The 26,814-nt window shown below is 48.9% G+C and overlaps 1 protein-coding gene across 3 annotated transcripts; it reads left to right on the top strand.

The window, feature by feature from the left end:
* The first annotated feature begins 852 nt into the window (after positions 1 to 852).
* SLC4A2 (solute carrier family 4 member 2) lies at positions 853 to 24,880 on the top strand. Of its 3 annotated transcripts, XM_043968278.1 has the most exons (24): positions 853 to 1,030; positions 1,533 to 1,635; positions 3,882 to 4,008; positions 6,006 to 6,183; positions 6,424 to 6,668; positions 6,774 to 6,892; positions 9,719 to 9,942; positions 10,158 to 10,300; positions 10,758 to 10,938; positions 14,318 to 14,453; positions 15,314 to 15,479; positions 16,160 to 16,274; positions 17,180 to 17,364; positions 17,660 to 17,885; positions 18,595 to 18,813; positions 18,933 to 19,081; positions 19,423 to 19,617; positions 21,404 to 21,655; positions 21,810 to 21,899; positions 22,153 to 22,319; positions 23,184 to 23,437; positions 23,537 to 23,706; positions 24,158 to 24,331; positions 24,514 to 24,880. In XM_043968278.1, exons 3-24 carry the CDS (start codon positions 3,946 to 3,948, stop codon positions 24,592 to 24,594), a joined length of 3,732 nt encoding a protein of 1,243 aa, XP_043824213.1. In that variant the 5' UTR covers positions 853 to 1,030; positions 1,533 to 1,635; positions 3,882 to 3,945; the 3' UTR covers positions 24,595 to 24,880. The 3 variants fall into 3 exon arrangements, with proteins under 3 accessions (XP_043824213.1, XP_043824212.1, XP_043824214.1); XM_043968277.1 differs by lacking the exon at positions 1,533 to 1,635; XM_043968279.1 differs by lacking the exons at positions 853 to 1,030; positions 1,533 to 1,635; positions 3,882 to 4,008 and adding an exon at positions 4,703 to 4,788.
* The last annotated feature ends 1,934 nt before the right edge of the window (positions 24,881 to 26,814 follow it).

Below are 26,814 nucleotides of genomic sequence, written 5' to 3'. Positions count from 1 at the left end.
CCCAAAAGAGGGCTATTGGACTTAATGACCTCTAAGTTTCCTTCCAGCTCTAATTTCAGTCCTTTGATTCTAACTTTCTTATTTCCTGGCCAGCGCTGGCTGCAGATCATTTGTCTGTCCCTGCTCCGCCTTATAGACCTTCTCAAAGGGTCTCAGCTCAACAAAACTTCGACAAACTTTTGTTATAAGTATATACTGTGTGTTCTGCTGCCCGGGAGATACAAAGACGTAGGAGGCACAGTTATTTTTTCCTCCAGAAGTTTGCAATTCATTTGGGGAGATAAGACCTGCAAAAAGAACTACTGTACAAATTAGAGTACGATAAGTGATTACGAGCGGTACAAAGTGTTGCAAGAATTCACTGGAGAGAGAAATTACTTTGGGCTCCTGAGAATTCAGGGGAGACTTCATGGAGGAGGGAGCACCTGAGCTAGATAAGGTCTTCCCTTGAGGAAAGTCTCAGATTCAGATTTGGGGGGTCAGTTGTGCCCACGCCAACAATGCCTTGACTGTGCCTCAGTTTCTCTGCCTGAAACCGGCACATTAAGCCAAAGCCTTCTCCCTCCACGCGCCCAGAGTTGGAGTGATCAAGTCAGGAGTCAGCGTCTCGTGGGTGGCTGCCATCCTAACTCCAGGGAAGTCCCGAGGGGTGGCCTGTACCATTCTTCCGTGGGTAGGCCGGCAAGGATGGGGGGAGTTCCTGCAGTCCCGCCCGAAGCGACTAGTGCCGGGCTGTGCCTGGAAGCGCGCCCCCCCCCCCCCCCGCTCATGCCCATCTTCTCCTCCGGGTCTCTAACCCCCACCCCTTACTCACACACACCCCCGGCGGGGCCGCGCACGGCACGGAGGGGGCGCGCACGCAAGGGGCCGGCCTGCTTGCGGCGCGGGGGAAAGTTGAGTTGGTAGAAGTTCGGAGAAGCGGGGGCGCGCCCCGGGGTGGGCAAGGGGAAGCTGCCAGGAACGCGCGCGGGCGCCCAGGAAGGGAGCGAGACCCCCGGGATTCCCGGGGAGCGGAGTTTGGAGCAAGCGGGTAAGCGAGGCGGGGAAGGGGAAAGGGGGGGGGGAATGGGTAGAGGGGAAGGAGGCGGGGGAGGCCTGGGGCGTTGGGGAGAGGAAGGGAAGGAAGGAGGGAAGGGACCCGGAGACCCGAAGTGGAGGCGGGGACGCGGGGGGGGGGGGTGGGGGGCGCTGAGAGGTGGATGGCCCAGGGGGAGAAGGATGGGGAGGCGGGTAGGGCGGAGGCAGGATGGAGAAACTGGTCGGAAGTGTAGACGCCTGGCCCAGGTCCACTTCTTGGGGTTCCCCCAGAATAGGGGTGCTGCGCTTCCTGCTATCAAAAAGGGCCCTGCAGTCAGGCGCGGTCTCCAGCTGGGTTCTGCAAGACCCCCAAACCTAGCGCCCGGCAGGGATCTGATCCCCCCCCCCCGCCTCTCTGCCTACTTCCCCCCCGCCCCCCGCCTACCTACCCCCTTCTCTGTCTACCTCTCTCCATCCTTTTCTGCTCCCTCCATGTCCCCTCCTCGTCCTTTCAGTCCCCCACCCCTCTTACAGACACAGCTTCCCGGACCCTCTTCCCGAGACGCCCCTACGTCTGCCTCAGAAGAGTCAGGGCCGAAGGTGGAGAAGGGGAGCCGGGTCAGTCCAGGACACAGGGTCAAGCCGGTGGGGCAACTAAAGGGTGGGGTTGAGTGAGGACCAACCCTAAGGAAAGAGAACTAGACCTTGGAAGTTTAGGGCCCAGGGGGCTGTCAACTTTAGGTAGTTGGGTGGGGGGAAGGGTCGCTACCCCTTCCAGGCGGGTCCTGCTGCCACCTTGCCCCCTCCCCTTATCACCCAGCAGTAGGGGTGGTGGTGGAATGTGTGCATACAGTCTGGGGGAGGGAATAAAGCCGAAGAGGGGGTCCTGGGGTGTCGGCTAATCCCATCAGCCATGGAGTGGGGAGAGATGTTAATCCCCCGGGGCTGGTCGGGGCCGGTCCCGGGAATGTGCCCCCACCCCGGATTATCGGCCCGGGACGCTTGGGACAGAAGCAGCTTTGTGCTCAAGACCAGAGTGGGGGGGGGGGAGAGGGTGGAGGAGGGGGTGATGAGATCAGAAAAAGGGGACAAATTGAGGGCCTAGTCATAAGTATGGAGCGGCGAGAGTAGGACCACCTGTAGAACCTCTGGACAGATTCCCCCACCACAGCACACAACTCGTCCTCACACGGGACTTCCCCCAGCCCCCTATGGGATGGGGGGGGGGGAGCCTGGGGAAGGACGTGCCTTGGCTAAGGGCCGGGATGTGGAAGAGGTGGGGGTGGGGGTGGGAAGAGAGGGTCAGCTGAGTTGAAGCTAGGGCCAGGAATGTTCAGCCCTAGGCTTCCAGAGTTGACCCTAAGACCTATACCTTTTCACCTCAATGGACTGGCCCCTCACACTAAGCTCCCGTCTCTTTTCCCCTTCCGTGAAATCTATACACGGATTCATCCCAGAATCCAGTCTCTTTTCCCTCTTCTCGTCTCTTTCTTAAATATTAGGAGACCGGCCCCCCCAATCCTCAGCATATATAGATAGGCTCTTCCCTCATCAGCCCCCATTTAAAGAGCTGAAGCTCTTCAGAGACCCTTTCCTCAGCCCTCTTGACCTGCCCCCCCACCCCCACCCCTAAACCAGTCATGGTCACGGGCAGGTTCTAGCCCTGAGGTTCAGATTTTCCCAAACTGGGAGGGGTAGAGAGGGAAGGAGGATCGGCCCCTCCCATCACCAAGAGTCCTTGTGTCCTAGGAGTTAAAGCCTCTTCGAGGTGAGAGGGCCAACCGGAGACCTCATACCCCACCTCCCAATCCTGTCACGTGTGCCTCTTCTCGCCCCCACCCCCACCCCCCCAGCATAAAACTCAACCCCGCCAGCCCGGTTCCCTCCCTCCCTCCCTCTGCTCCCGCTGGGTGAGTTCAGAGACCGGGCTGAAGGCTGGAGCTCCTCCTCCACCGTCCCCCCACTTCCCTCCCTCTCCAGCTTCTGGCGGGGTGCGCTTTGCCGAAGGGGAGGGGGTGAGGAGGAAGGGGGTGGGGCGGGTCCTGGGTTAGGACCCCTCCCGATTATCTCCACGACCCTGTCTTAATTGTCTAGTTTTCTTCCTGGAAAGAGTTGTTTTCATCTCTTTCCCCTCTTGCTATATATGTCTCCCTGCCAGTTCTCTGTCACAATCTCTTTTTCTCATTTTATCTTTTTATCACACTCTCCTCTCCACAAGCTTCTCCGCTCCACTCCTCTTTCTGTCTCGATCCCCTTCTCGCTCTTTTCTTGTTTACTACGGTCACCAGGCTTTGTCTTCTCCATCTCTCCTTCCTTCTCTTGCTCCCTTCCTAAGTCTTTTGTCACACACAGTCCCTTCTTCAGCCTGCCTTCGTCCCTTTCTTGGGCAGCCTTTTCCTCTGTTTCGTGATTTTGGTCTCTTCCTCTCCCTTACTGCTCTTTCTCCCTTAGTTACTTTGGCTTTAATCGGTCTTTCAGTCCCTCTTTGTTTTTGACCTTAGAAAGAACTCTCTCCATCTGTCCTTCCATTTCTTTCCATCCTATATCTTTTTCGTGTTCCTATTGTCTCCCCACCCTTTTAAATATATATTGCTGTCCTTTAAAGTATAGGATGACACTATATGTTTGTATTTGTGGGGGGAAAAGAATAGTACTCAACTCCCCAGCCCCTTTCTGCCCCTCTGGCGGCTCCAATTCCATTACTCGCTTGTCTTTTATCATCTTTTCCTCCTCTCCTTGCTATCTTGCTGCTCTCTGTGCACATAGTAGGTGTTTTGAATAGATATTTGAGTGTGGAGTCACTGATTGCCTCTTCCCTCTTCTGTGTCTCTTGGCACTGATAACGTTTTTTCCTAATGCCTCAGGGTATGCTGCCCTCAAGTTGTCCTGGGAGTTGCAGGGACAGTGAGAAGGGCTAACACCTTGGCGATGAGCAACACCCCCAGACGTCCAGCCTTGGGCACGGGCCCAGGTCCTGGCCCCTTCCGAACAGTGAGTATTGACTTTTCTGGCTTCTCACCCAGGACCCCAGAGGTCCCTAACTCTTGCTTATCCTACCACTCACATCCCAGAGCTCCCTCTGCTACATCAAAATCCTTAATCCACACACCTTCAACCCAATTCCCGCAACCTTATTCTGGGTTGATACCTTCAGAGGCCTGGGTGCTTCCTTGGGGGAGGGTGGCAGAACTAACGGGCCTGGCAGCCAATTTGTGGTGGATTGAGATGGAAGGGGTTGTTAGGATCTCGGAAGATTGGGGAGAGAAGGGTTTGGGTGTGTTGGTGGTGGCTAGGAGTGGAAGGCAGGAGATTGTTGGAGGTTTCCTGCCTTTTCGATAGAGTGAGTGCCTGTATTGGGAAGGAAATAGATTACTTTATTCTGAGAGTGATGAGGGCCTGGGGTGGAGTCGCATTTAGACTCCTTATTTCCCCCAAGTAGGAATCTTCCCTGCTCTGGATCTAAGTCTCTGCTAAGTGGCATCCCTCGTCCCGCCCACCCCACCCGGAGGGTGTAGCTTCAGTTTATCAGCCCCGCCTTCTGTCCCTCGTGTCTTAGGCCCCGCCCCCTCTCCATGTGGCTACTTACCCCACGTGGCCCCCCCTCTTGCTCCCGGGGAAAATCATTAACCCCGAGCCCCGCTGACTTAGCCCAGTTATTGGTCACTTTGGTCCCGTCAGACACATGACCAGGAAGGTGCGCGGGCTTGTCCCCTTCCCCCTCCCTCCTCACTACACCCCTCGCCGGCCATGGACTTCCTCCTGCGGCCTCAGGTGCGAGGGGTCCTCGAAAACCCCCTCCCTCCATTCCCCTTCTTCTACCCCACCCTTCTTTCCTTCCCTTCCCCCTTCCTATCTTCTCACTAGCCTCGTTCCACCTTCCGTGCATGCCTGCTCCCCTTCCCCATGTCTTCCTGGTGCCCCCCTCCTCCTCTTTTCCATGCTCACCTCCTGCTTCCATTGCCCCCCCCCCAGCTTATTATGGGGGTGGTGCAGAGAGTTTTGTGGGAATGGGAAAGCTGGGTTAGAGCTGCTAGAAATGAGCTGAGCAGGTGCTGTTCCCATTGGGGAATAGGTACCCCTGAAATACCCTCCCACTTTATTCAGTTATCCTCAATTCCTGCCCCTCCCTCCCCCCTGCCCTGCCCTTTCTTGGTCACTGACAACCTGGCACCATCAAGGTTGGGGAGGGGGGCGACCCACTCCCTCGCCCTTGGAGGTTCTGATGCCCTTCAAGGCCTGAGGCTCCTGAGCAAATATTTGGTGGTGGTTGGAGAAGGGGACTGCACTGGCACATGAGGGACAGGGACTGGGTTTCTAGACTCGCGGCCAGATTAGTTCGGCTCCGGCTCGGCTGCCGGCTCAGCTCGCTCCCGGGGGGGGGGGGCGGCACAACCTTCCCTCCCCGCAGCCCCGCCGGCTGCTGCTGTTGCTGCTGCTGCTGCTGCTCTCCTTCCTGCAGGATGACTCAGGTGGGGGGGAACGGGGCGGCAACCGCAGGGGTAGCATGGGGGCAATGGGGCGCCCTGGGTTGGAAGCGGCACACAAGTCCATTACCCACTCCCATCCCGCGGAGAGCCGGGTTTCCGCATGGGCTGCACCCTTTGGGTCTAGGTGGCCGGCTTTGTGGGGTGCTTAACTTATTAGCGGGGCTCGCTGCAGTCAGCCCCTGGAGCCGCAAGGGAAGGGCTTCATTATCCGATGTGAGAAACGCCCAAAAATGATGCGTCCCAGCATCCGGATGGTGGGAAGGGACACATTCCTATTTGGAGTCTGAGCAGTGATTTTTTTCCACATTACAGAAATGACCCTAGTACAGAAGTGCCCTTGTGGGCGTGGTCCTGGCACAGAAGGGCAGGAAATAAGCAGAGCAGGGGCACTAAGGGAGACAGATTGGACGGGAAAGACGACTGTAGGAGCAGGGATGGGGGGGGGGGATGATGAGCCGGGACCCCTGAGGCTCCATCTCCTCCCCTCCCCACCCTCCACAGCCTGAGCCAGAGGGCTCTGGCCCCCACGCGGGCCCTGGGTGCCCTCCGTTCTCGGAACACGAAGACGATGAACTGCACCGCACTTTGGGCTTGGAGCGCTTTGATGAGATTCTGCAAGAGGCAGGATCCCGCAGCGGGGACGAGCCAGGCCGGAGCTATGGGGAGGAAGACTTTGAGTGTGAGGGGGCGGGGTCTGAGAGGGGCAGGTCGGGGGGAGGAGGCAGAACGGGATGGGGGACATTTGGGAGACCCAGTGGGGGGGGGGTGTAGGGGGAGCTATTAGAATGAAAGGGCCCCAAGGGAGCTGGGGCATCTAAGAAAAGGCTTGGGAGGGAAGAGGGGAGGGGAGACAGCAGGAGGCTAGTTAGGGAATGAACTTGTGTCACCCCCTCTTATGGAGTTTTCCATCCTCTGCCAGACCACCGCCAGTCTTCCCACCACATCCATCACCCACTGTCTACCCACCTGCCTCCCGATGCACGCCGTAGAAAGAACACCCAGGGTTCTGGCAGAAAACAGCGCAAACGCCCAGGAGCTACCCCCCCAGGAGAAACCCCCACCATTGAAGAGGGTGAGGAAGAAGAGGATGAGGTCAGTGAAGTGGAGAGTGCCCGAACAACTGCCCCCCAACCGTCTCCAAGCTCCACTCCTACTTCCGTCCAGGTAAGTGAGGGGGCAGGGGCCTGGAAGATTTGGGAGGCTCTCTGGTGGGGGGTGGAGAGGAGATATACCTGAAAAGCGCCTTCCAACTTATCTTGTTTGTTTTAGTTCTTCCTCCAGGAGGATGATAGCGTAGACCGAAAACCAGAGGGACCTGTTCCTTCTCCCCCACCACAGCCCTCCCTTCAGGAGACAAGCCCCAGAGCCCCCAAAGGGCCCCAGGTTGGGTAAGTGGTATCTCCCTTGCTAAAGCATTCAAAAAAATATTTACTGTGCTCAGAAGTAGAGAGGTTGTTCGTGGACTTTTAAGATAAGTCAATAAGTCGCCAAGGGCGATTTGCTTTCTAGTTAAGGACACTGCCTGGTAATGTTTTGCCTAGTAAAAGCAACATTCCATCCCTTGTGAAACCAAGTAAAAGTTAATCACCTTAGGGGAACAAGTAGTTGAATTCTCTAAGGTCTGACCACTCCCCTAGCTTTCTTCCTTATCCCTTTAAAATGCCATTCACTCTTTAAGAATCAGTTAATCACCTTCTCTGGCCTAAACTCTCCGGGGCTCTTCTCCCAGTCTCTCTACCTCTACCCCTCAACTTTTGGTTTGCTCATCCTTAAAACTCTGATGATCTCTTCCACGAAGCCTTTCCCCCTCCAGGTCAGCTGGAATTGATCTCTCTCTCTCCTCCCAGCTAAGGTACTACTTTGTACCCCAGCTTTTTCTCTGCCCTCTTTCCGCTCCCCCAGCAGAAAACGGTGTTTCCCCTCCTCGGATTTTCATAGAACATTTTGTCCAGATCTGCTCTTTTTCCCTCTCGTATGTTGTATCCCAGGAGATTATAAACTCACTGAGGGCAGTTACTAATTTTTCCCTGAACAGGGTATTGTATATATTTTAATTGTATCAAATTAACATTGTACCTTGTACTGTTAAGTATGTGTCTCATTTTAAAACCTCTTCTATTAAGCCGTAAGCCTCATCAACAGAGGTGGATTTCTGTCTTTGTAACACCCACAGTGTGTAGTACATTTGTTGAATAGGTAGAGTGAGGTGGGATCAATCAGGGAGGGCTTCCTGGAAAGAACTGATGACCTTTTTTTAAACTTCTCTGCTGTTTGCTGAGAGAATTTAAAAGGATAGATTTTTTTTTTTATTAAACTCTTACTGCATCCCAAGCAGTACACTGAACACCAGTAATAAAGTGCGATAGCCTGCCTTCAAATAGCTTACACTCTAATGAGGATAAACAATACAGAGGGGACTGGTGGCTAGGGGAGAGGGGTTCGTTCTGGTCTGAGGCAGAATTGGCAAACAAGAAGTCAGCAACACTCCCCAGTAGGGCAGGAATCAGATTAAAATGTAATTGGGAAATATTTAGCAAAATGAATAAAAATATGGTAGAACACAGGTCATGTTAACTTGTGGTTTTCTAAGTCAATAATGCGGCTCACAGGGATCCTTATGTAGATAGGGTTTAATAGGGCCTTACTCCCCAACACCACTAGTTGCTGGTGTGAGGAATCACAGGGATGGTGAAATAATCTGTAGAACACTCACTGGGACATATCCTTTCCAGAAGCATTGGTAATATGGATTTAACTAGTTTCCAGAGAAGAGGACAGGGGGAGTGGAATGACTTGGCAATAGGGCAGATGGAATGGGGAGGTGGTCTTATAGACTAGGTTTCATGGTTAGCCACCAAGAAGCCTCAGCCACAGGGCAGGCATTCTAGAGCTAAATGAAAAGAACTTCCAGGGACTGGGGGCATGGCTTGGCATGGATTCTAGAGGATCTGGTGTGGGTGGTGAGAGCAGAGATGGGTGTTTCTGGAGTATGACTGAAACAGGACAATCATTGTGGGCAAAGCTGAATGCCTAAGTACCCTAGGCCCTGTGGTTAGAGGAAGCTGGTTCAAGCTCAGGGTAGAGCAGTCAAGCCCCGTGTGACTCACTTCTTTCTAGTCCCTGCAATGCCCCCCCCCCTCCCCTCCCCTCCCCCTTGGGCGGTGACTGATGTGAAATAGGAAGCACATATGTAGTGGAAAGCTGCGTTTATTGAATGCAGAACGAGCTAACCAGAAGTAGTTTAGACGATCCCAGTTTTTGCCAGAGTAAGGAAGTAGGAGATTGCTATGCATCTTCTTAGGTAGAAACTGGGGGAGTTTACTTTAAAGTGTACAAAGTGCCTTACATACAATATCTTTTTTGATCCTCACAGGAGGTAGGTACTATTCTTTTATCTCCATTTTAGAGATGCGTTAACTGAGGCTAAGAAATGTTAAATGTTTTACCCGGGGTTACACAGCTAGTAAGTGGCTGAGGCCAAAATTGAACTGAGGTCTTCCTGATTCCAAGTTTAGTGCTGTCTCCACCTAACTGCCTCATAAAAGTCCCAGAACATGTGTTCTGTGTTATAGACCACAAAGCTATAGGGATATGAAGTAGGGAGCTGTGTATGGGTTGGCTCGGGTGAACAGAGAAGGCCTCACTGAGGAGCTCAGACTGAATCCCCAAGACCTAAGTTCAAATACTGCTTCAAAGACTATGTGACCTAGGGTAAGTCACATAGCCTCTCTCTTTGCCTCCCAGTGAAGTCGTGAGGATAAAATGAGATATCTGTTAAAGGGCTTTGCAAACCTTAGAGTATAGCCAGGCCTCTAAGAATACCTTAGCTGGATGGGGAGGCCCCATTAGGAAAAGAAACAGCATAAGGAAAGGTATGGCCTTAGGAACAATAATAACTTTGGGAGTTACTGTCAGAGGATCTGTGGGGGAAGCTTGAGACAGGTAGAGTAGGGTCAGATTGTAGAATCTGGGATTGAGAAGACAGGCCTGGGGCAGCATTTGGGTTGGTGAGTCTGATTCAGAAAAACCAAACTGCTCTGTTTAGGAATCAAGAGGCTGGTGTAGTTGGAAACTGGCTTTGCCCTGTGTCTGGAATGGTTGGAAGTCACCCAGCTGCCTCTCATTGTCACCTGTCTGCTTCCTTTGTCCCAAGTCCTTAGTAGGGATGGCCATGAGGGTGGCCTGGTGGCTTACACATTGATTATTTGTCCTAGGGCTTCAGCAGAAGAAGCATCCGGGGGTGCTGTCGGGGGAGAGGATGGAGGAGCCTCAGCTCGTCTTGCTGCTAAGGCCCAACCTGGCCACCGAAGCTACAACCTGCAGGAGCGGCGGAGAATTGGGAGCATGACTGGGGCTGAGCAGGCATTGCTGCCCAGTGTGCCTACAGATGAGAGTGAAGCCCAGACTCTGGCCACTGCTGACCTGGACCTCATGAAAAGTAAGAACTCTAGAGAGTTGGTGATAGGGAGGGCCTCAGAGATAGAACGAGGAGAAACCTGCCAGGAAATAAAGGGGCTAGGGACTACAGTCTGGTGGGTGGAGAAAGGAGTAGAATGAACTATTCTTTCTCTCTTATCCTTGAACCTTCAACACACCCCTCCCACCCCCATACACAGACACACACACATGCATCCCAATCTCCATCCCTCACAGGTCACCGGTTTGAGGATGTCCCAGGTGTGCGTCGTCATTTAGTGAGGAAGAATGCCAAGGGACCTGTACAGGGGGGCAGAGAGGGGAGAGAGGCTGGCCCCATGCCACGTACTCGACCCCGGCCTCCCCACCAGCCCCATGAGGTAACGTACCCCACCTCAGACCTGTCTGATCTTGACACCAGCCTCTTCTCCAAGTTCCCCCACTACAGCCACAGCCCCTCAGGAAAGTCATTCTTTACAGGTTTACTTTTCCAAAGCATATCCACTTCTGTGCTCCTCTGATTCTCCCTGCTTAGTGTTAGTAAGTAGGGCAGGTGGCATTTCTTCCTTTCATGACAGTGAGAAAACTGAGGGACAGAGAATCCTTTTGACTCATCCCAGAATGTCTAGTTAGTAACAACAGGGCTCGGGCTGCCCAACCTAGTTTTTCTTTTTTTTCCTACTGTAGCATATCTCACCCCAACACAAAGGTAAACAGGAGCAGCAGGCCTCTTAAGCCCATGCCACCTAACTTCCCACCCCTATCCCCCAATAAACCCAGTACAAGTCACCTCACCATTATGGCTTGCTAGATCCCCAAAACTCGTCTCCCTCCCAGGTGTTTGTGGAGCTGAACGAGCTATTGCTGGACAAAAACCAGGAGCCTCAGTGGAGGGAGACAGCTCGCTGGATCAAGTTTGAGGAGGATGTAGAGGAAGAGACCGACAGATGGGGAAAACCCCATGTTGCCTCACTTTCCTTCCGAAGCCTCCTAGAACTCCGGAGAACCCTGGCACATGGTAACCCTCTTTACTTGTCTTCTCAGACCTCAGAATTTTTCCAGCCTTATCTTTAGAGGTGGGTGGGGTGTGGTACTTCTGGCCCACTTTTCACTAACTGCCCATGATTGCTTCCCCTCCAGTTTTTGTACTTGGTGCATTAATTTTGTCCAGTCAACAAACAGCTCTCTTTTGGTGATGCAAAATGTCACCAGATAACGCCAGGGTAGCATGAGACACCTCCATTGTGTTGTGACATCTGTGTTTCAAGGTCACCAACCCCAATAGTAGATTTTTCTTTCTTTCATGTATTATTTGGTTCTTTCTGGGTAGGGAACAGTAATGATACAGTAACACCTCACTTATCTGAAAGACACTGTCATGGAACAGGCTGGTCTGTATCACTGAAGTTCCTAGATAAATGAAACTTGACGGATTTAAGCAACAAAACCATATTTGACTGTTTTGGTAGAGATTTTTTTTCTAAACTGGAGTACATACTCCCCTGCCTTCTTAAATGGAGGAGACCAAACATAATTGAGCTATCTGGGTAACTCACTCGGTCATTGTTGTGAACATCTGTTGTAATTCTGTGTTATAATCTAGGACTGCTTAGCCCTATACTACACTAAAAGGCTCCAGGCTTCTGGACTTTTTGGTTCTTGGCTGTCCTTGCTGCTTTCAGGGTACTTGTCTCTACCAGTATGCCCAGCTTTCTAATTTGCTGCAACTAATTTGCTTTGAACTTGGAAACCAGGTGACTAAGTCTGTTAAGATTGATGCAAATTAAACAGATAAGAGAACCCTAGAGAGTAAACTAAAAAATTGAGAATGTAACCTTGGAAAAGTTGCAGGAGATAAATAAATCTACATAAATCATCAGTATTCCTCTAGATTACCAATAAAACCCAGCAGAAAGAGTTGGCAAAGAAAAGTTCCATTCAGAATAACTAAAGAAGCAATAAAATCTTTGGGAGTATATCACCCAAGACCAAAAGTAACTATATGAATCTAACTACAAAGCACGGTTCATAGAAATAAAAACTTAAATGATTTTGAGAAATAATAATTGATGATGAGTAGGTCAAACCAATATAATAAAAATTACAACACTACTTAAAATCTCCCTTTAGTGAAGTACCAATAATATGACTAAGAGAATATTTTGCAGAGCTAGGAAAAACATGGAGGAACAAAAGGTAAAGAATATAAAGTGGGAAGGAAGGGGATTTCAAAACTACTATGAAGTAGTAATCATTGAAATTATGTGGTACTGGTTTTAAAAAGTTGATCAGTGGAATAGAATAGAAGTAAATCCAACCCAGTTTCTGGGGGAAAGTCTCACTATCTATCACAGTCTGCCAGAAATTAAAGCACCTCACACCAAGTACTAAGATAAACTCCACTGTGTGACCCTGGGCAAGTCACTTAACCCCCACTGCCCTGCAAAAAACAAAAACAAAGATAAACTCCAAATGAATGGATATATGACCTAAATATAAAAGATCACATCATAAATTAGAGGAACAAGAAGGAGATTGCCTTTTCTGTTCAATGGATAGGGAAGAATTTGTGACTAAACACGTGATAGAAAGGATTTCAGGATAAAATGGACAGTTTTGATTTATGAGAGTAAGCCATGGGGCAGCTAGGTGGCACAGTGGGTAAAGCACTGGCCCTGGATTTAGGAGGACCTGAGTTCAAATCTGGCCTCAGACACTTGACACTTACTGGCTGTGTGACCCTGGGCAAGTCATTTAACCCTCATTGCCCCACAAAAAAAAAAAAAAAAAGAGTAAACCATTCCCCAATAGATAAATAGTCCAAAGGATATAAACCAGCAATCTTTGAAAGAAAGAAATCCTAGGCATCAATAATTAAATGAAAATATTTTAAGTTACTAATCTAATAATTAGAAAAATACAAATTAAAGTAAACTTGAGGGTTCTACCTTATGCACATCAGACTCACAATTATGACCAAAAAAAATGACATTTGAGGGGTTTTGAGAAAACAAGTATGCTAATACACTGTTGGTGGAGTTGTGAATTGGTTTAACCTTTCTGGAAAACAATTTGGAATTATGCCCCAAAATGTACTATGATGTACATACCCTTTGAACCAGCTAAATCTACTTACTAGGCCTCTATCCCTGAAGAAATCAAAGAAAGGAAAAAGACAGATATGAACTTATATTTATAGCAGCTGTTTTTGTGGGAGCCAAAAGTTAGAAACTAAGGGGATGTTCTCCTATCAGAATAACTAAACAAAGTGTAATATATGAATGTCGTGGAATATTATTGTACCTTGAGAAATAAAATGGACAGTTTCAGAGAAAATTGGGCAGACCTCTGTGAACTGATAAGATTAAAGTGAGCAGAAATAGAACAACCTGTATAATAGTATTGTAGAGAAAAACAACCAAAGAAAGTAGGCCCAGAGTGAGTGTCTGAAGACTTTTCTTTAAGTAAAATATCTAAGTTTTAGCACAAGGGCTCTGAGACATTTTTGTTCTCTAAGGACTTTTTTTTTTCTTACTTCTGATTCTTAGTTAACTAGGATGTGGATAGTGGAGGTTGCTAGGTAAGTGACATCTGTGAAGCTTTGTGTTCCTGTTGTTTCTAGGGTGATGGTGTATTGTGTATGATCTTATTGTATGCAGTCAAGGGGATGATAAGTCTTTGCATTTTTTTCCTTTTAACTCTTAAGACACTTAATTGAATCTTATGAAATTATATGTCCAGGACCAGCTCTGGAAATAGACATATAAGAAACAATTGTAGGGAACCTGGGGAATGTATTGCCTGGAAAATTGATATGTGAAAGCTATCTTATAATATTTGAACACTTGTTGTGTATAGGGCACAGATTTATTCTGGATAGTTCTGGAGTGCTCTGTCCAAGGTGATCACTCAGGCTGATCATAGGGGAGATTCTTGCCAAAATTAGGGGGCTGGATAAGATGACCAACCTCTAACGAAGGACCTTTGCAACACCAAGATTCTATGCTACTCCTCTGGACAACCTTCACAACAACTCTTAGACTCAGGTCCTGTAACTGAAGCCCAGCAAGGTTAAGTGACTTATTTGAGGTCACACATGCAGTCAGTGGCAGAGCTAGGCCTAGAACCTAAATCTCTAAACCCAAAGACTTTTCACTCAAGCATATTAGCTGTTTTGCTAACTTTGAGACTGCTCCCCTTCTCTTCTTTTCCTTGACCATTGTCCCCTGGCCCCAGTAGTCAGTCACACCTTTGGAACTTTTGTCCCAGGCCCCACAGTTTCTGGTTGCTCTCCTGCCTTTACCCTCAGCCTGCCTAACCCTCTTGTTCTTGCACCTGCCTGTTGGCCAGCCAAGCCAGAAGGGGTGTTATTATGATTCTCTTCTGCACTCTTCCAGGGGCCGTACTTCTAGACCTGGATCAGCAGACACTGCCAGGGGTGGCACACCAGGTGGTAGAACAAATGGTCATCTCTGACCAGATCAAAGCTGAGGACCGAGCGAATGTACTTCGGGCCCTGCTGCTGAAACACAGGTAAGCGGTTCTCCTGAGATAAAACTCTCCCCTGCCCTCACATTATAAAGGCACTCCTCCCTAGCCCCTTTCCATTGAGGCTCCCTCTGATCTCTGTCCCTACCCCATTCCTCTCACCAGTGTACAATACTGAGACATGTCACTGAAATCCATGTTCCCAACTGTGTTTTTTTATTGATCGCTATTGCTATATCAGTTTTGGTTAAGCATATTATTATTTTATCGATAGTATATGCCAGTAAAGGATTGACCACCTGTCTCCCTAACTTCTTGTGGTCTCAGGCCGTATGGTAGAGGAAGCAGGAAGAGAGCTTCAGCATGCCAATTAGCGTGAGCAGGAGACAAGCCCGAAAGACCTAGAGGCCAGAGAGAATTCCAAGAACGTGCCAAGAGAGAGAGCTCGTGGCCTCTTTCAATAGAGACGGGTCATTATACATTGATCAAAGCTAATTGTTTAGCTCCACTCCATTCCATTGCTTGAGTGAACTCTACAGATGATATTAGGGAGCCCCAACAATGTAAAAGACCCTCACTGAAGGGCAAAAGTCCATCATATAGGGGTGGTTTAATCCCATCAGTCCTTCACTGAGCTAGGCCAAAGAATCTGTCTCCATTTCTTTCGTTCCCTTGGGAAATCTGAACTTTCTGGAGTATTGGGGAAGGGGTGCGGGGTGGGGGGGTGGGGAGAAGGACTGAGAAGTTCTAATCTCTGGGTCCTCCCAAGAAATCCATTATAAAAAATTTTCTCACACTTCTGTGTAGTCATCCTTGCCAAGGCTTCTCGCCTCCCTCTCCCACTTCATCCTTCCATATCCACAACTTCCCAGGTTTCATTATCTCATTACTTTTCTCCCTAACAGCCATCCGAGTGATGAAAAAGATTTCTCCTTTCCCCGGAATATTTCTGCTGGCTCCCTGGGGTCCCTGCTTGGGCATCACCATGGCCAGGGGCCTGAGGGTGACCCCCATGTCACCGAGCCTCTTATTGGGGGAGTTCCTGAGACCCGCCTGGAGGTAGAGAAAGAGGTGAGGAAGGTCCTGAAAGACCGAGGTGACTTTAATGAGAGGAGGAAGGAAGAGGAAAAGAGGTGGGAGACCCATGTTATGATAACTATAATAGTAATAGCTGGCATTTATAAAGCACTTTACATATGTCAACCTCATTTGATTCTCAGCTCTGTGAAGGATCATCTGTCTCCATTGCTCATCATCACACATCTTGTAAACGTTAGAGGAAGGATTTGAATTCAGAACTTTCTGGCTCCCAACAGCAGTGCTTTATCCCCATAGCCACCTAGCTGTCTTGTCACAGCCATGTCTTCCTCACCAATGTGTGACTTTAGATGAGTCATTTCATCTTTTCTGGTTATCAGTTTCCTTATCTGTTAAATGGGTGTAGTGATACATCCATCATTCATCTCACTGAATTGTTGTGAGAAGTGCTTTTTATAAACCGTGAAACTATACCAAGGAGGATATGTTGGTTGTTCTTTTAGTTATTAATAATAGCAACAGCCACTTTGGGGCCTCAGTTTCTTCATCCATCGGACAGCTATACATCTGCTTATTTCACAGGAATGTTGTGAGGATGCAATGAGAGAATGCTGTTACCTTAAAATAGAGGGGAAGGGCAGTGAGTGTTGTCAGGTGATGTTGTAGGGGAGGTAGATGGACTAAGCCACCTCTTTTTTCTTCTTCCACCCCAGCGGGAGCTCCCTCCTCCTGCCCCTTCTGCAGGCATTACTCGATCTAAGTCCAAACACGAGCTGAAACTGCTGGAAAAAATTCCTGAGAACGCTGAGGCCACTGTGGTGCTTGTGGGTAAGAAGGGTCAAGCTTGACTGGGGGAGAGTAGGTAAACAGGCTATAGGCTATTGGGGGTATCCCCCTGTTGTACCTGCTTCTCCTTTTTTGTGGGGCAATGAGGGTTAAGTGACTTGCCCAAGGTCACACAGCTGCTAAGTGTCAAGTATCTGAGGCTGGATTTGAACTCAGGTCCTCCTGAATCCAAGGCCAGTGCTTTATCCACTGCTCCACCTAGCTGCCCCTGCTTGTCATTTCTTACAGCGCAATAATATTCCACAACTTGTTTAGCCATTCCCCAATTGATGGATATCCCTATAGTTTCCAATTCTTAGCCACCACAAAAAGAGCTGCTATAAACACCCTTGTACAAATAGGTCTTTTTCCCCCTCTTTTGATCCCCCCCCCCCCTTTCATGTCTCATCCCTGTCAGACACATCCTTCCTCAGGCTTCTCCCTTGGGCCTCTCTTCCTTCCCTTTGCCCTTCTTCATCCTCACAGACCTCCTTTCCAAACCCCAACTTCACACCTCCCCAACCCACAGGTAATCACACACACTGAGCACTGGACTTGGGGATTAGGAATCTCAGCTGTGCCTCCCATGAACTTAGTAAACCACTGGACCGCTCAACCTCAGTTTCCTCATTTGTAAATTAATAATGATAAAGCCTGTAGTCACTACTTCTGTAAACCGTAGTACTCTGTTAGTGTAATAATTCTGCCTGCCCCTGGACTGAGAGGAATTGTTCTTACTCTGGGGATTTATTCCTCATGTTCTTCCCTGTGGGCTCAGTGTCCTATCACCCCTCCTATCCCCCAGACTAATGGGGGAGCTTGCAATGCCTCCCTCAATCCATGAGCCACATGACTGGTGCTTACTGACTGTCCCCTAATCACGCCCCCCCCCCCTTCCTTCTCTTCAGGTTGCGTAGAGTTCCTGTCCCGTCCCACCATGGCCTTTGTGAGACTGCGGGAAGCAGCCGAACTGGATGCTGTACTGGAGGTGCCTGTGCCTGTGCGCTTCCTTTTCTTGCTGCTGGGCCCAAGCAGCGCCAACATGGACTACCATGAGATTGGCCGCTCCATCTCCACCCTCATGTCTGACAAGGTCAGCCTGCCTCATCCTCCCCCCACACAGCCTTTCTAGGTCAACCTCTGAGCCCAAGAGGAGGCATTCATTTAGCTAATAATTTAGCTAAGTCATTGGGCATGGGGTGCTGCCAGTCCAGTGAGGTTGGCTTTTTCTTTTCCACCCTGTGCCCACTGACTGATTTCACTAGAAGGGTCGGTCTCCCCCTTGTGCCTAGCACAGAGCTCCACACACATCAGCTGTCTACCAAACGTCCGGTGGTGTGTTGATGCCCTGCTTTTCTTTCCTCCCTCCCTCTCCCCTTCTCCGGCAGCAATTCCACGAGGCGGCCTACCTGGCGGATGAGAGGGAGGATCTGCTGACGGCCATCAATGCCTTCTTAGACTGCAGCGTGGTACTGCCGCCTTCAGAGGTGCAGGGGGAGGAGCTCCTCCGATCCGTTGCCCACTTCCAGCGGCAGATGCTTAAGAAGCGTGAGGAGCAGGGGAGGCTCTTGCCCCCGGGTGCCGGGCTAGAGCCCAAATCCCCTCAGGATAAGGGTACGGGGGGGGGGGGGGCAGGCTGGGAGGAGAGATGGGAGAAATGATGGTGAGGGGACGTCGGATGGGTATACAGGGTCCTGGGCAGTTTGGGGGTAGGTATAAAAATGGGGACTGTTTCTAAAAGTGGGAAGGACATGACTAAAGGCTGGATTTAGAAAAGGGCAGAGTTCTAATGCAGGCTCTAATGTTTCAGAAAGGGGATCCCTAGAACAAAGCTTTTTTTTTTAAAGTGAGGCAGTTGGGGTTAAGTGACTTGCCCAGGGTCACACAGCTATTAAGTGTTAAGTGTCTGAGGCCAGATTTGAACTCAGGTACTCCTGACTCCAGGGCCAGTGCTCTGTCCACTGCGCCACCTAGCTGCCCCTAGAACAAAGCTTCTTAAACTGTGAGCCGCTATCCCACATGGGGTCGAGTAACTGAATGTGGGGGTCGCAAAACATTTGACAGTAAATGTTTGATTTGCATTCCTATTTTATATACCTATATACCCAGGGCCACATAAACATTTCTTGGACAAAAAGGGGTCTCTAGTGGGAAAAGGTTAAGAAGCCCTGCCCTAGAAGACTTGGTGGGCATTCTTAGGGAGCAGGTTAGGGTCTTTAGGGTTTAAAGGTTTCTGCATTAGAGTAGGGAATTTGTGGGTGACCAGGAGTCTGGGGGATTCAGGTATAAGGGAGGTTGTCCCTGATGGAGGCCGGGGCTGCAGCATTCCTACAGATGGCGGAGACAGCAGGGGGAGGAGATGATGATGACCCTCTTCGGCGTACGGGCCGACCCTTTGGAGGACTGATCCGGGACGTACGGCGCCGTTATCCTCACTACCTAAGTGACTTCCGAGATGCACTGGACCCTCAGTGTTTGGCAGCTGTCATCTTCATCTACTTTGCTGCCTTGTCCCCTGCCATTACTTTTGGGGGGCTGCTCGGTAAGTTGGGGAGTGGGGGCAGTGGTGACAGAAGGGATTGAAAAAGTAGAATCTTTGATCATAATGGGAATTTGGGATGGATTCTTGGATCCTTAGCCCTTGCATCTCTTCCATCTCAGGGGAAAAGACAGAAGATCTCATTGGTGTGTCCGAACTGATCATGTCCACGGCTCTCCAGGGTGTGATCTTCTGCCTGCTGGGTGCTCAGCCCTTGCTCATCATTGGCTTTTCTGGGCCCCTGCTGGTCTTTGAGGAAGCATTCTTCTCGGTAAGGCTGATTATAGGCTACCAAGGGTGGTTGCAGGGGTGTGTAGAAACAGGGCTCAGAGGCTCACCACGAGGTACTGATTACTTGCCTGCTTTCTGTGACATAATGGATAAGAAGCCTGGACTTGGAGTAAAAAAGACCCAGATTGGAAATCTGCCTCAGACCCTTAAATCTGAGTGACCCTGAGCGAGTCACTTAATGTCCCTGAGCCTCAGTTTCATCTGCAAAATAGCAGGAATGAGGCTAGCACCTCTGTCATGGGGACTGGGAGAAGCTCTGTTCCCCAACAGCTCCCTCAGCCTTGACTTGAGCTATTGTCCCATCTCTTCTCCTTTGTCCAGTTCTGCAGCTCCAATGGTCTGGAGTACCTGGTGGGCCGAGTATGGATCGGGTTTTGGCTGGTGCTCCTGGCTCTGCTGATGGTGGCACTAGAGGGCAGCTTCCTCGTCCGCTTCGTCTCCCGGTTCACCCAAGAGATCTTTGCCTTTCTCATCTCCCTCATTTTTATCTATGAGACCTTCTTCAAGTTGGTCAAGGTGAGCAGCTCTCCTTTTCAGTGGGGATCTCTTTTGGGTTGGGTTAGTAGGAAGGGGCTGGCTCCCCACAGAGAATCAACCTATGTCCTATGTGTCCTGGGCCCCCAATCTCTGGAAGTTGGTGCTGTACCCATGACAGCCCTGCCTGAATATATAGAAAATCTGTCTGTAGTGTTTATCAAGCAATACTGGAAAGTTAGGCTAGAGTCAAGGTGGCAGGCCAAGGGGTCTATATTTTATTAGCAGAGAGTCACTGAAGGTTATTGAGCAAAGAAGTGAAGTAGTCAGGCCTGCGCATAAGGACCAGAGACAACTTACAAGGTTCTGATAGGTCGTTTAAACAATGGGTAATGAGGAAATGGTGTAGATGGATAGGAAAATAGAAAGAGATGGCAGTTAGAAGCAAGTGTATTTGATAATTAAATGAATGTAGGGAAAAGAGTGAGCAAAGAACCTGGGAGACTGGGATGATGAGTAGCACAAGAATGAGTTCGGTTTTATAGATTTTGAGTTCAAGGTAATGGCAAGATTTCAAGGTGAAGATGTATAACAAACAGTCAATTGGGAACACGTTACTGTAGCTTAGAGGAGAGACAGATTTGGGAGGCACAAGAGTAGAGGTAATAATTGGAGAATTGTGTGATAATTGTCTAGGTAATGATGGTGAAAAGAGAGAAGAGGGTTGGGGACACCACACAGTCTGGGCACAGAGGTGCCCAGGGGAAAGAGAAAAGGGAGCAAACGGGAGAACCAGAGGAATTCAATGTCATGGAAGTCAGGGAAAGAGCAGGGAGGGGTTGAGTGTTGTACATTGCAGAGGTCAAGGAGAATGATTGAATAAAGGCCAGTGATTTAGTAGATAGCCTCAATGATTTCTGCTGCCAAACGGTGGGTTAGGACATGTAGTCTGGGTTTGAAGAGGGTGGAGGTTTCAGGTGGCCTTGTTAAAGGGAAGGGAAGTCAGTAAGAGATGACTGATTTTGAGTGGCTGTGCATCAGTGAGGGCTGGCCTCTTCACTCAGCATGAATTGCTAGTAGACCAAGTCAGCATAGTTAAGAATAGGAGCGGATATGGTACAAGGTGGTGGGGGTGGTCCTGGGGTTGACTGTTTGTTTAGCAGGGTAGGTGCAACAGGAAAACAAAGGTGAGGGATTCAAAGGTTGGAGGAAAGAGGAAGATTGAAATGACTGGTTATTTGGGTTAAGAAAGAAGCAGAGCCAGAATTGAGGTTGTTAAACTAGGAGGGGATGTTGATATTTGGTAGACCTAAAGGGTAGCTCCAAAGATGACCTTAAAACCACCAGACAGACCCCTTGTTTGGAAATTTTCCTTTCTCTCCTTCAGGGCCCCACTGAAATGTCATTTCCATAAGATTTCTGATCTTAGCCTCCTGTGCCAGTCAGAAATGATCTCCCTCTTAATTTTTCAAAATACTTTATCTTTCTCTTTTGTATTATCCTTTGGGTGCATATCTTATTTTTCCTCCTAGTCAGTATACTCTCTGTGCGAGGGAGGACTGTGTTATCTGTGGCACCCCGAAATAGAGTAAGCACTTCTTAATGTTGACCTGAATATTCTGAGTCCCATTTCTTCCATGAAGCCTTTGAACAACTTGAGTACATGCTCATCTCTCCCATACATCTGTTCATCATAATCTGTCTTCTCCTTTGTTTGCCCGGTGTATGTTATCTCCCATAATCAAACTGTCCTGAAGGGTAGGGGAAGCTAGGTATTCAGTAAACAACTGTTGGGTGGGTTAATACAGTTTTCTCCCTTTTATCTTAGATCTTCCAGGAACACCCACTCCACGGTTGCGATTTCTACAGTGGCAATGGGTCGGAGCCCATCGAGGTCGAGAATAAAACATGGACAGAAATGATGGTGCTGAGGAATGAGAGTGCACCTAGTGAGAAGGAGGGACAGAAGCCAAAGGGTCAGCCCAATACAGCCCTGCTGTCCCTGGTACTCATGGCCGGGACCTTTTTCATTGCCTTCTTCCTTCGAAAGTTCAAGAACAGCCGATTCTTCCCTGGGAGGGTATGTGGCTCTATAGGTTGGAAATGGGGTGGGTGAAGTCCAAGAACTTAACATTCTCATCTCCTAAGATTACCTCTTTCAAGAGGCACATTATAAGTGGAGAGGAGATTTGGGGTTTTGTTTGTTTTCTGAGCCTGCATTCTTCCCCATCTAGATCCGAAGAGTGATCGGAGACTTTGGGGTTCCCATTGCAATTCTCATCATGGTGCTGGTGGATTACAGTGTGAAAGACACCTACACCCAGGTGAGAGGGGAGATGGATGTGCACACATGCAGACCCACCACTAAAAGTGTCTAGAGATTGAAGGTTTTTTCTCCAATCTCTGAGATTTTAAAAAGCCCTGTTAAATCCCCTTGCCCTGCAACCTCCACATGCTCTATTTCTGTTAAAATGGATTGTTTCTGCTTAGTGCTCCCTTTTTTTTGAGCACAGCAGACTGTTGGTGTTTGTTGGTCTCTTCCAAATTGCTCAAGGCCCCTGACCTCTTCCTTTGCAGAAGCTGAGTGTGCCCAGTGGGTTCTCGGTGACAGCCCCTGAGAAACGGGGCTGGGTAATCCACCCTCTGGGCAAAAATGGGGACTTTCCGGTTTGGATGATGATTGCCAGCTTTCTGCCCGCCATTCTTGTCTTCATCCTTATCTTCATGGAGACTCAGATCACAACGTGAGTTTGAATATGGGGGATTCGTATGGAAAGATGTACCTGAGAAACTGGGGATAGGTCTGAATGGAACTGAGTCCACAGAGGTTAGCCAGTATGGGTCACCTGTGAGATCGGAGCCCTGCTTACCAGATCAGTGACTTTGACCTTGACCCATTGGGCACTGGGGAGTCACTGAAGGTTTTGGTGCAGTGGTTCTGACATAATAGCTGTCCAAAATGTCAAGGAAGCAGATAGAAAGAACTTTAGCAGCAGTCCAGTCCAACCCTGTCCCATTTTACTGGTGAGGAAATGGAGACAGATCAGATAAGTGACTTGCCCAGCCTTAAGCTGCTAAGATTTTAGGTTAACACGGTAGCATTATGCAGGACAGATTGGAAGAACAAAGAGAATGGAAAGGGGAAATCACCAGGTTATTACTGAGATAATCTAGGCCTGGGGCAGCTAGATGGCGCAGTAGATAAAGCACCAGCTCTGGATTCAGGAGGACCTGAGTTCAAATCTGGCCTCAGATACTTGACACTTACTAGCTGTGTGACCCTGGGCAAGTCACTTAACCCTCATTGCCCCCACAAAGAAACAAACAAACAACAAAAGATAATCTAGGCCTGTCTGAGAGTAGCCTGGGCTAGGAAGATGTTTGGAAATTTTCCCTCAGGGCCTAGCTCAAATGTCATTTTCATGAAACTTGTGAAAGGAACAGGCTTTAGAGACATTTTGAAGGAAGAATGAGCCCCAGGGTAGGTGGTTGGATGGGTGAAATGAGAGATGAAGAGATGTCAGGTAGCTAGGATCTAGGACCCAGCTCCCCTGTCATCGGTAAGGGACTTGTAAGTAGGAAGTAACCCTCCTCTCCCACTCCTCTAGGCTGATCATCTCTAAGAAGGAACGCATGCTGCAGAAAGGCTCTGGCTTTCACCTGGACCTGCTGCTGATTGTGGGCATGGGAGGTATCTGTGCCCTCTTCGGCCTGCCCTGGCTGGCTGCTGCTACCGTCCGCTCTGTCACACACGCTAATGCACTTACTGTCATGAGCAAAGCTGTGGCACCGGGGGACAAGCCCAAGATCCAGGAAGTCAAGGAGCAGAGGGTGACAGGGCTACTAGTGGCTGTGCTCGTGGGTATGTTTCACCTTTTGTGTCTTTAGCTTCCTGAGACTCAGCATCTTCCCAGACTGTGGGGAGCCCTTTCTCTATATGTTCTCTTTTCTCCTGCTAAAGGCCTCTCCATGGTGATTGGGGACCTGCTGCGTCAGATCCCTTTGGCTGTGCTCTTTGGGATCTTCCTGTATATGGGTGTGACCTCCCTAAATGGCATCCAGTTCTATGAACGACTACACTTGCTGCTTATGCCACCCAAGCACCACCCAGATGTCACCTATGTCAAGAAGGTGGGCCCCTTCTCCTTACTTGTCCACCTGTTTTTCATCTAGGCTCTTCCAGCTACTTCCCCACCATCCCCAATATCACCATAAAATGTCAGTCTCCTGGGCAGCTAGGTGGCACAGTGGATAGAGCACCGGCCCTGGAGTCAGGAGTACCTGAGTTCAAATCTGGCCAATTGCCTCACTAAAAAAAAAAAAAGATATTTAAAAAAAAAGTCAGTCTCCTTTCCCCAAATGATAAAATTTAATAAAGTATCCACTTTGGGGGGTGAAGCAGAAAAAAAAGTCAGTCTCTTGCCAGTTCTCAGTATTGACTACTATCAAGTGACTAGTGAGCTTTGGTCCCTGTTATCCCCAGTGCTCATCAGACACCCTAGCGAATGAGTAGAAGAGTCTGTTTCTGAATTCAGGGAGACTTGGGTGATAAGTATGCTCAACCTTCTCCTATTCTCTGCAGGTTCGAACCCTTCGAATGCACTTATTCACAGCCTTGCAGCTCCTGTGCCTGGCCCTGCTCTGGGCTGTCATGTCCACATCTGCCTCTCTTGCCTTCCCTTTCATCCTCATCCTCACAGTGCCGCTCCGGATGGTGCTGCTCACAAGAATCTTCACAGAGAGAGAGATGAAATGTGTAAGATACAACATTCCCCAGCTTCAGTTCCTAATTCACCAAACTGATCCAATCTCAAGCCTCTAGCCTTTTTTTTTTTTTTAAGTTTTCACTTCCCATGTCCCTTTACAACTGAATTGTGGGAAAATGTCTACTTTGAAATATTCCTTCCTTCTCCTGACTTCAATTTCCCTTTTCCACAGCTGGATGCTAATGAGGCCGAGCCGGTGTTCGATGAGAGGGAGGGCGTGGATGAGTATAACGAGATGCCCATGCCGGTGTAGGGTGCTGGACCGGAGGCACAAGACTGAGGGACAGATGGACAGAGTGACCAGGGGCCTTAGTAGGGGGGACGGGTCCTCCTCCATCCCCCTTCCTGTCGTTTTTATTTAAGTGAATAATTTAAAGTCCTCCCCTGGCAGTAAAGTGCTTTGGCCCTCCCCCGAAGTTCCCCTGGCTCCATGCTTCGTGGGGGGAGGGGAAGAATGTGAATGAAGAGAGAACAGGCTCCCAGAAATCATACATATGACCAGGAAAGACTTCAATGAGAAATTAAAACACAGAGAGATACAGGAGTGTCCCTGTACTTCATGAACCAAAGGCAGCCTTGCAGAGACGCCATGTCCACATCTGGACAGCTGTTAGAGAGGCTGAGGTTCATTGTTATAGGCACTCTCCACCTAGTTGTTTAGAGGGATTTAGTGAAATATTTTATCGGCAAAAAGAGCATATGTGAAAAGCGTTATCCCTGGGGAAGAATCCCCACCCACTATGAATACTGCTTTTTCTTTCTCAGAAACCATAACTACAAAAGCAAAACCTGCTTCTCATCTCTGTTCCCAGCGCAATGTTCAGCATAGCCTGGTGGCACCATCATAATCCTGTCAGTATCTCTTTTCGGTCAGCAGCTGCTGATAACTTTTAGCCATTGTTTCCTTATGATTGTGGAAAAGGAGGGAAAGTACACTGAGAGTGGAAAGAACCTTGGATTTGAGACACATGGCTTTCAAGTACTGGCTTTGCCAATAACCTGAAACATAAGCTTAGGCAAATCATTTCATGTCTGAACTTCTTCCCTCTGAGGTTAAGTAAAAAAAGGCATAAAAATCTTATGTCTGATAGAATGAAATATGGCAGGCCTAAACACTGGGCCTTTTGATAAGTGTTATAAGCTCTGGTTCCTGCCTAATCCCAAACATCCCCTTTCTGCTCCCTTGGTTAAAAGCCAGTTTTGGAGGCAGCTAGGTAGCACAGTGGATAAAGCCACCCGACCTGGATTCAGGAGGACCTAAGTTCAGATCCAGCCTCAGACACTTAATAACTGTGTGACCCTGAGCAAGTCACTTAACCCTCATTGCAAAAAAAAAGCCGGCTTCCTGTGCCTACCTGGTTGCCTAGCATGGTCTGCTAGGGAAAGATGGGCCCTTGGTGTTTTTAGGGAGTGGGGACCCTGGGAGAGATTTATATGTATACAGATGTAAAGGAGGGATAGGTAATTGCCTGATCAAGACTTAATGGGGAAATTGGAACTGGGACATGCCCAAGATAACAAGAAATTATAACTTAGTGGGTTGTGTGCCCTTATCCCCTACTTTTCCCTGTGGTCACAAGACCTAGACATCATTCCGACTTAAAGTTGGGGAAAATACAATAAGTAGGGTCCTTGGGGAAGATAGCAAAGATAACAGTGAAAAGAGGAGGAAGAGGATGGGGACATGAGATGTAATCCTCAACTCCCAGGCTAAAAGCCAATAATCACATAAACTGCTGGTCCCCCTGATAACTAATTCATCTGCCCTAGGGGCTTCTGCACTACCCAGTTGTGGCAGAGGTAGGAAAATAATTATTCATTTGTTTGTCCACGTTTCACATACTACTGTGGGTGATTCAATATCCTGTGGGAAGATACAGAAGACAACACAAGTTCACAAGGTAGTGACTAAGAGCCAAATATGTTTATTCAAAGGAGTTTAAATGGAGAAAAGTGCTAGGAATTCAAATTAATAGATCATTGTGGTTGGAAATAACTGAAGGTTTCACATAAGTAGCAGGATCTAATATGGACCTGGAACAAAAGGGATGATCTCTGTTGACAGGAGAATGTCCAGGATATGAATTGAGGTAGTGAAAGAGGGAATGAATGTGGCCTATTTGGTACACAGCTCAGCCTGGCTTGAGCAGAGAGGTAATAATGGGAAGAGGGAATTAGAAGAGGTAGGGTGGGACCAGATCATGAATAAGCAGAACTATGCAAGAAGACTTGTTGGTTGGAATTAAGGTTTGCCCAAGAGATGAGGTCGAAGGTCTTGCCTGTCTAGTTGAGAATTTCACAGGGTGCCTCCTAGTCCAGAGCACCACAACAAACTGCCCCATCGTGCTAGTACCACAACTCTCTCCCCTCTATTCTGTCTGTTTCATAGTAGGGAAACAAATCAGATGTTATTTGGAAGTTAACAGCTCCCAGACTCATCACAATCAAGGGGATGATTTTTAAATGGAGTTTA

Source organism: Dromiciops gliroides, chromosome 5, assembly GCF_019393635.1.
Source record: "Dromiciops gliroides isolate mDroGli1 chromosome 5, mDroGli1.pri, whole genome shotgun sequence".
Taxonomy (NCBI): Eukaryota; Metazoa; Chordata; class Mammalia; order Microbiotheria; family Microbiotheriidae; genus Dromiciops; species Dromiciops gliroides.
The sequence above is the reverse complement of the archived record's forward strand: the minus strand, read 5'-3'. Positions and strand labels throughout refer to the sequence as shown.

What these genes read in the sequence shown, in the direction of transcription:
- SLC4A2 (XM_043968277.1), top strand. Translation starts at nt 3,946, where the DNA reads ATGAGCAACACCCCCAGACGTCCAGCCTTGGGCACGGGCCCAGGTCCT. An exon ending in CCGGAGAACCCTGGCACATG is followed by an intron (nt 10,939 to 14,317) that starts GTAACCCTCTTT and finishes GCACTCTTCCAG; the next exon opens with GGGCCGTACTTCTAGACCTG. An exon ending in CAGAGAGAGAGATGAAATGT is followed by an intron (nt 24,332 to 24,513) that starts GTAAGATACAAC and finishes CCTTTTCCACAG; the next exon opens with CTGGATGCTAATGAGGCCGA.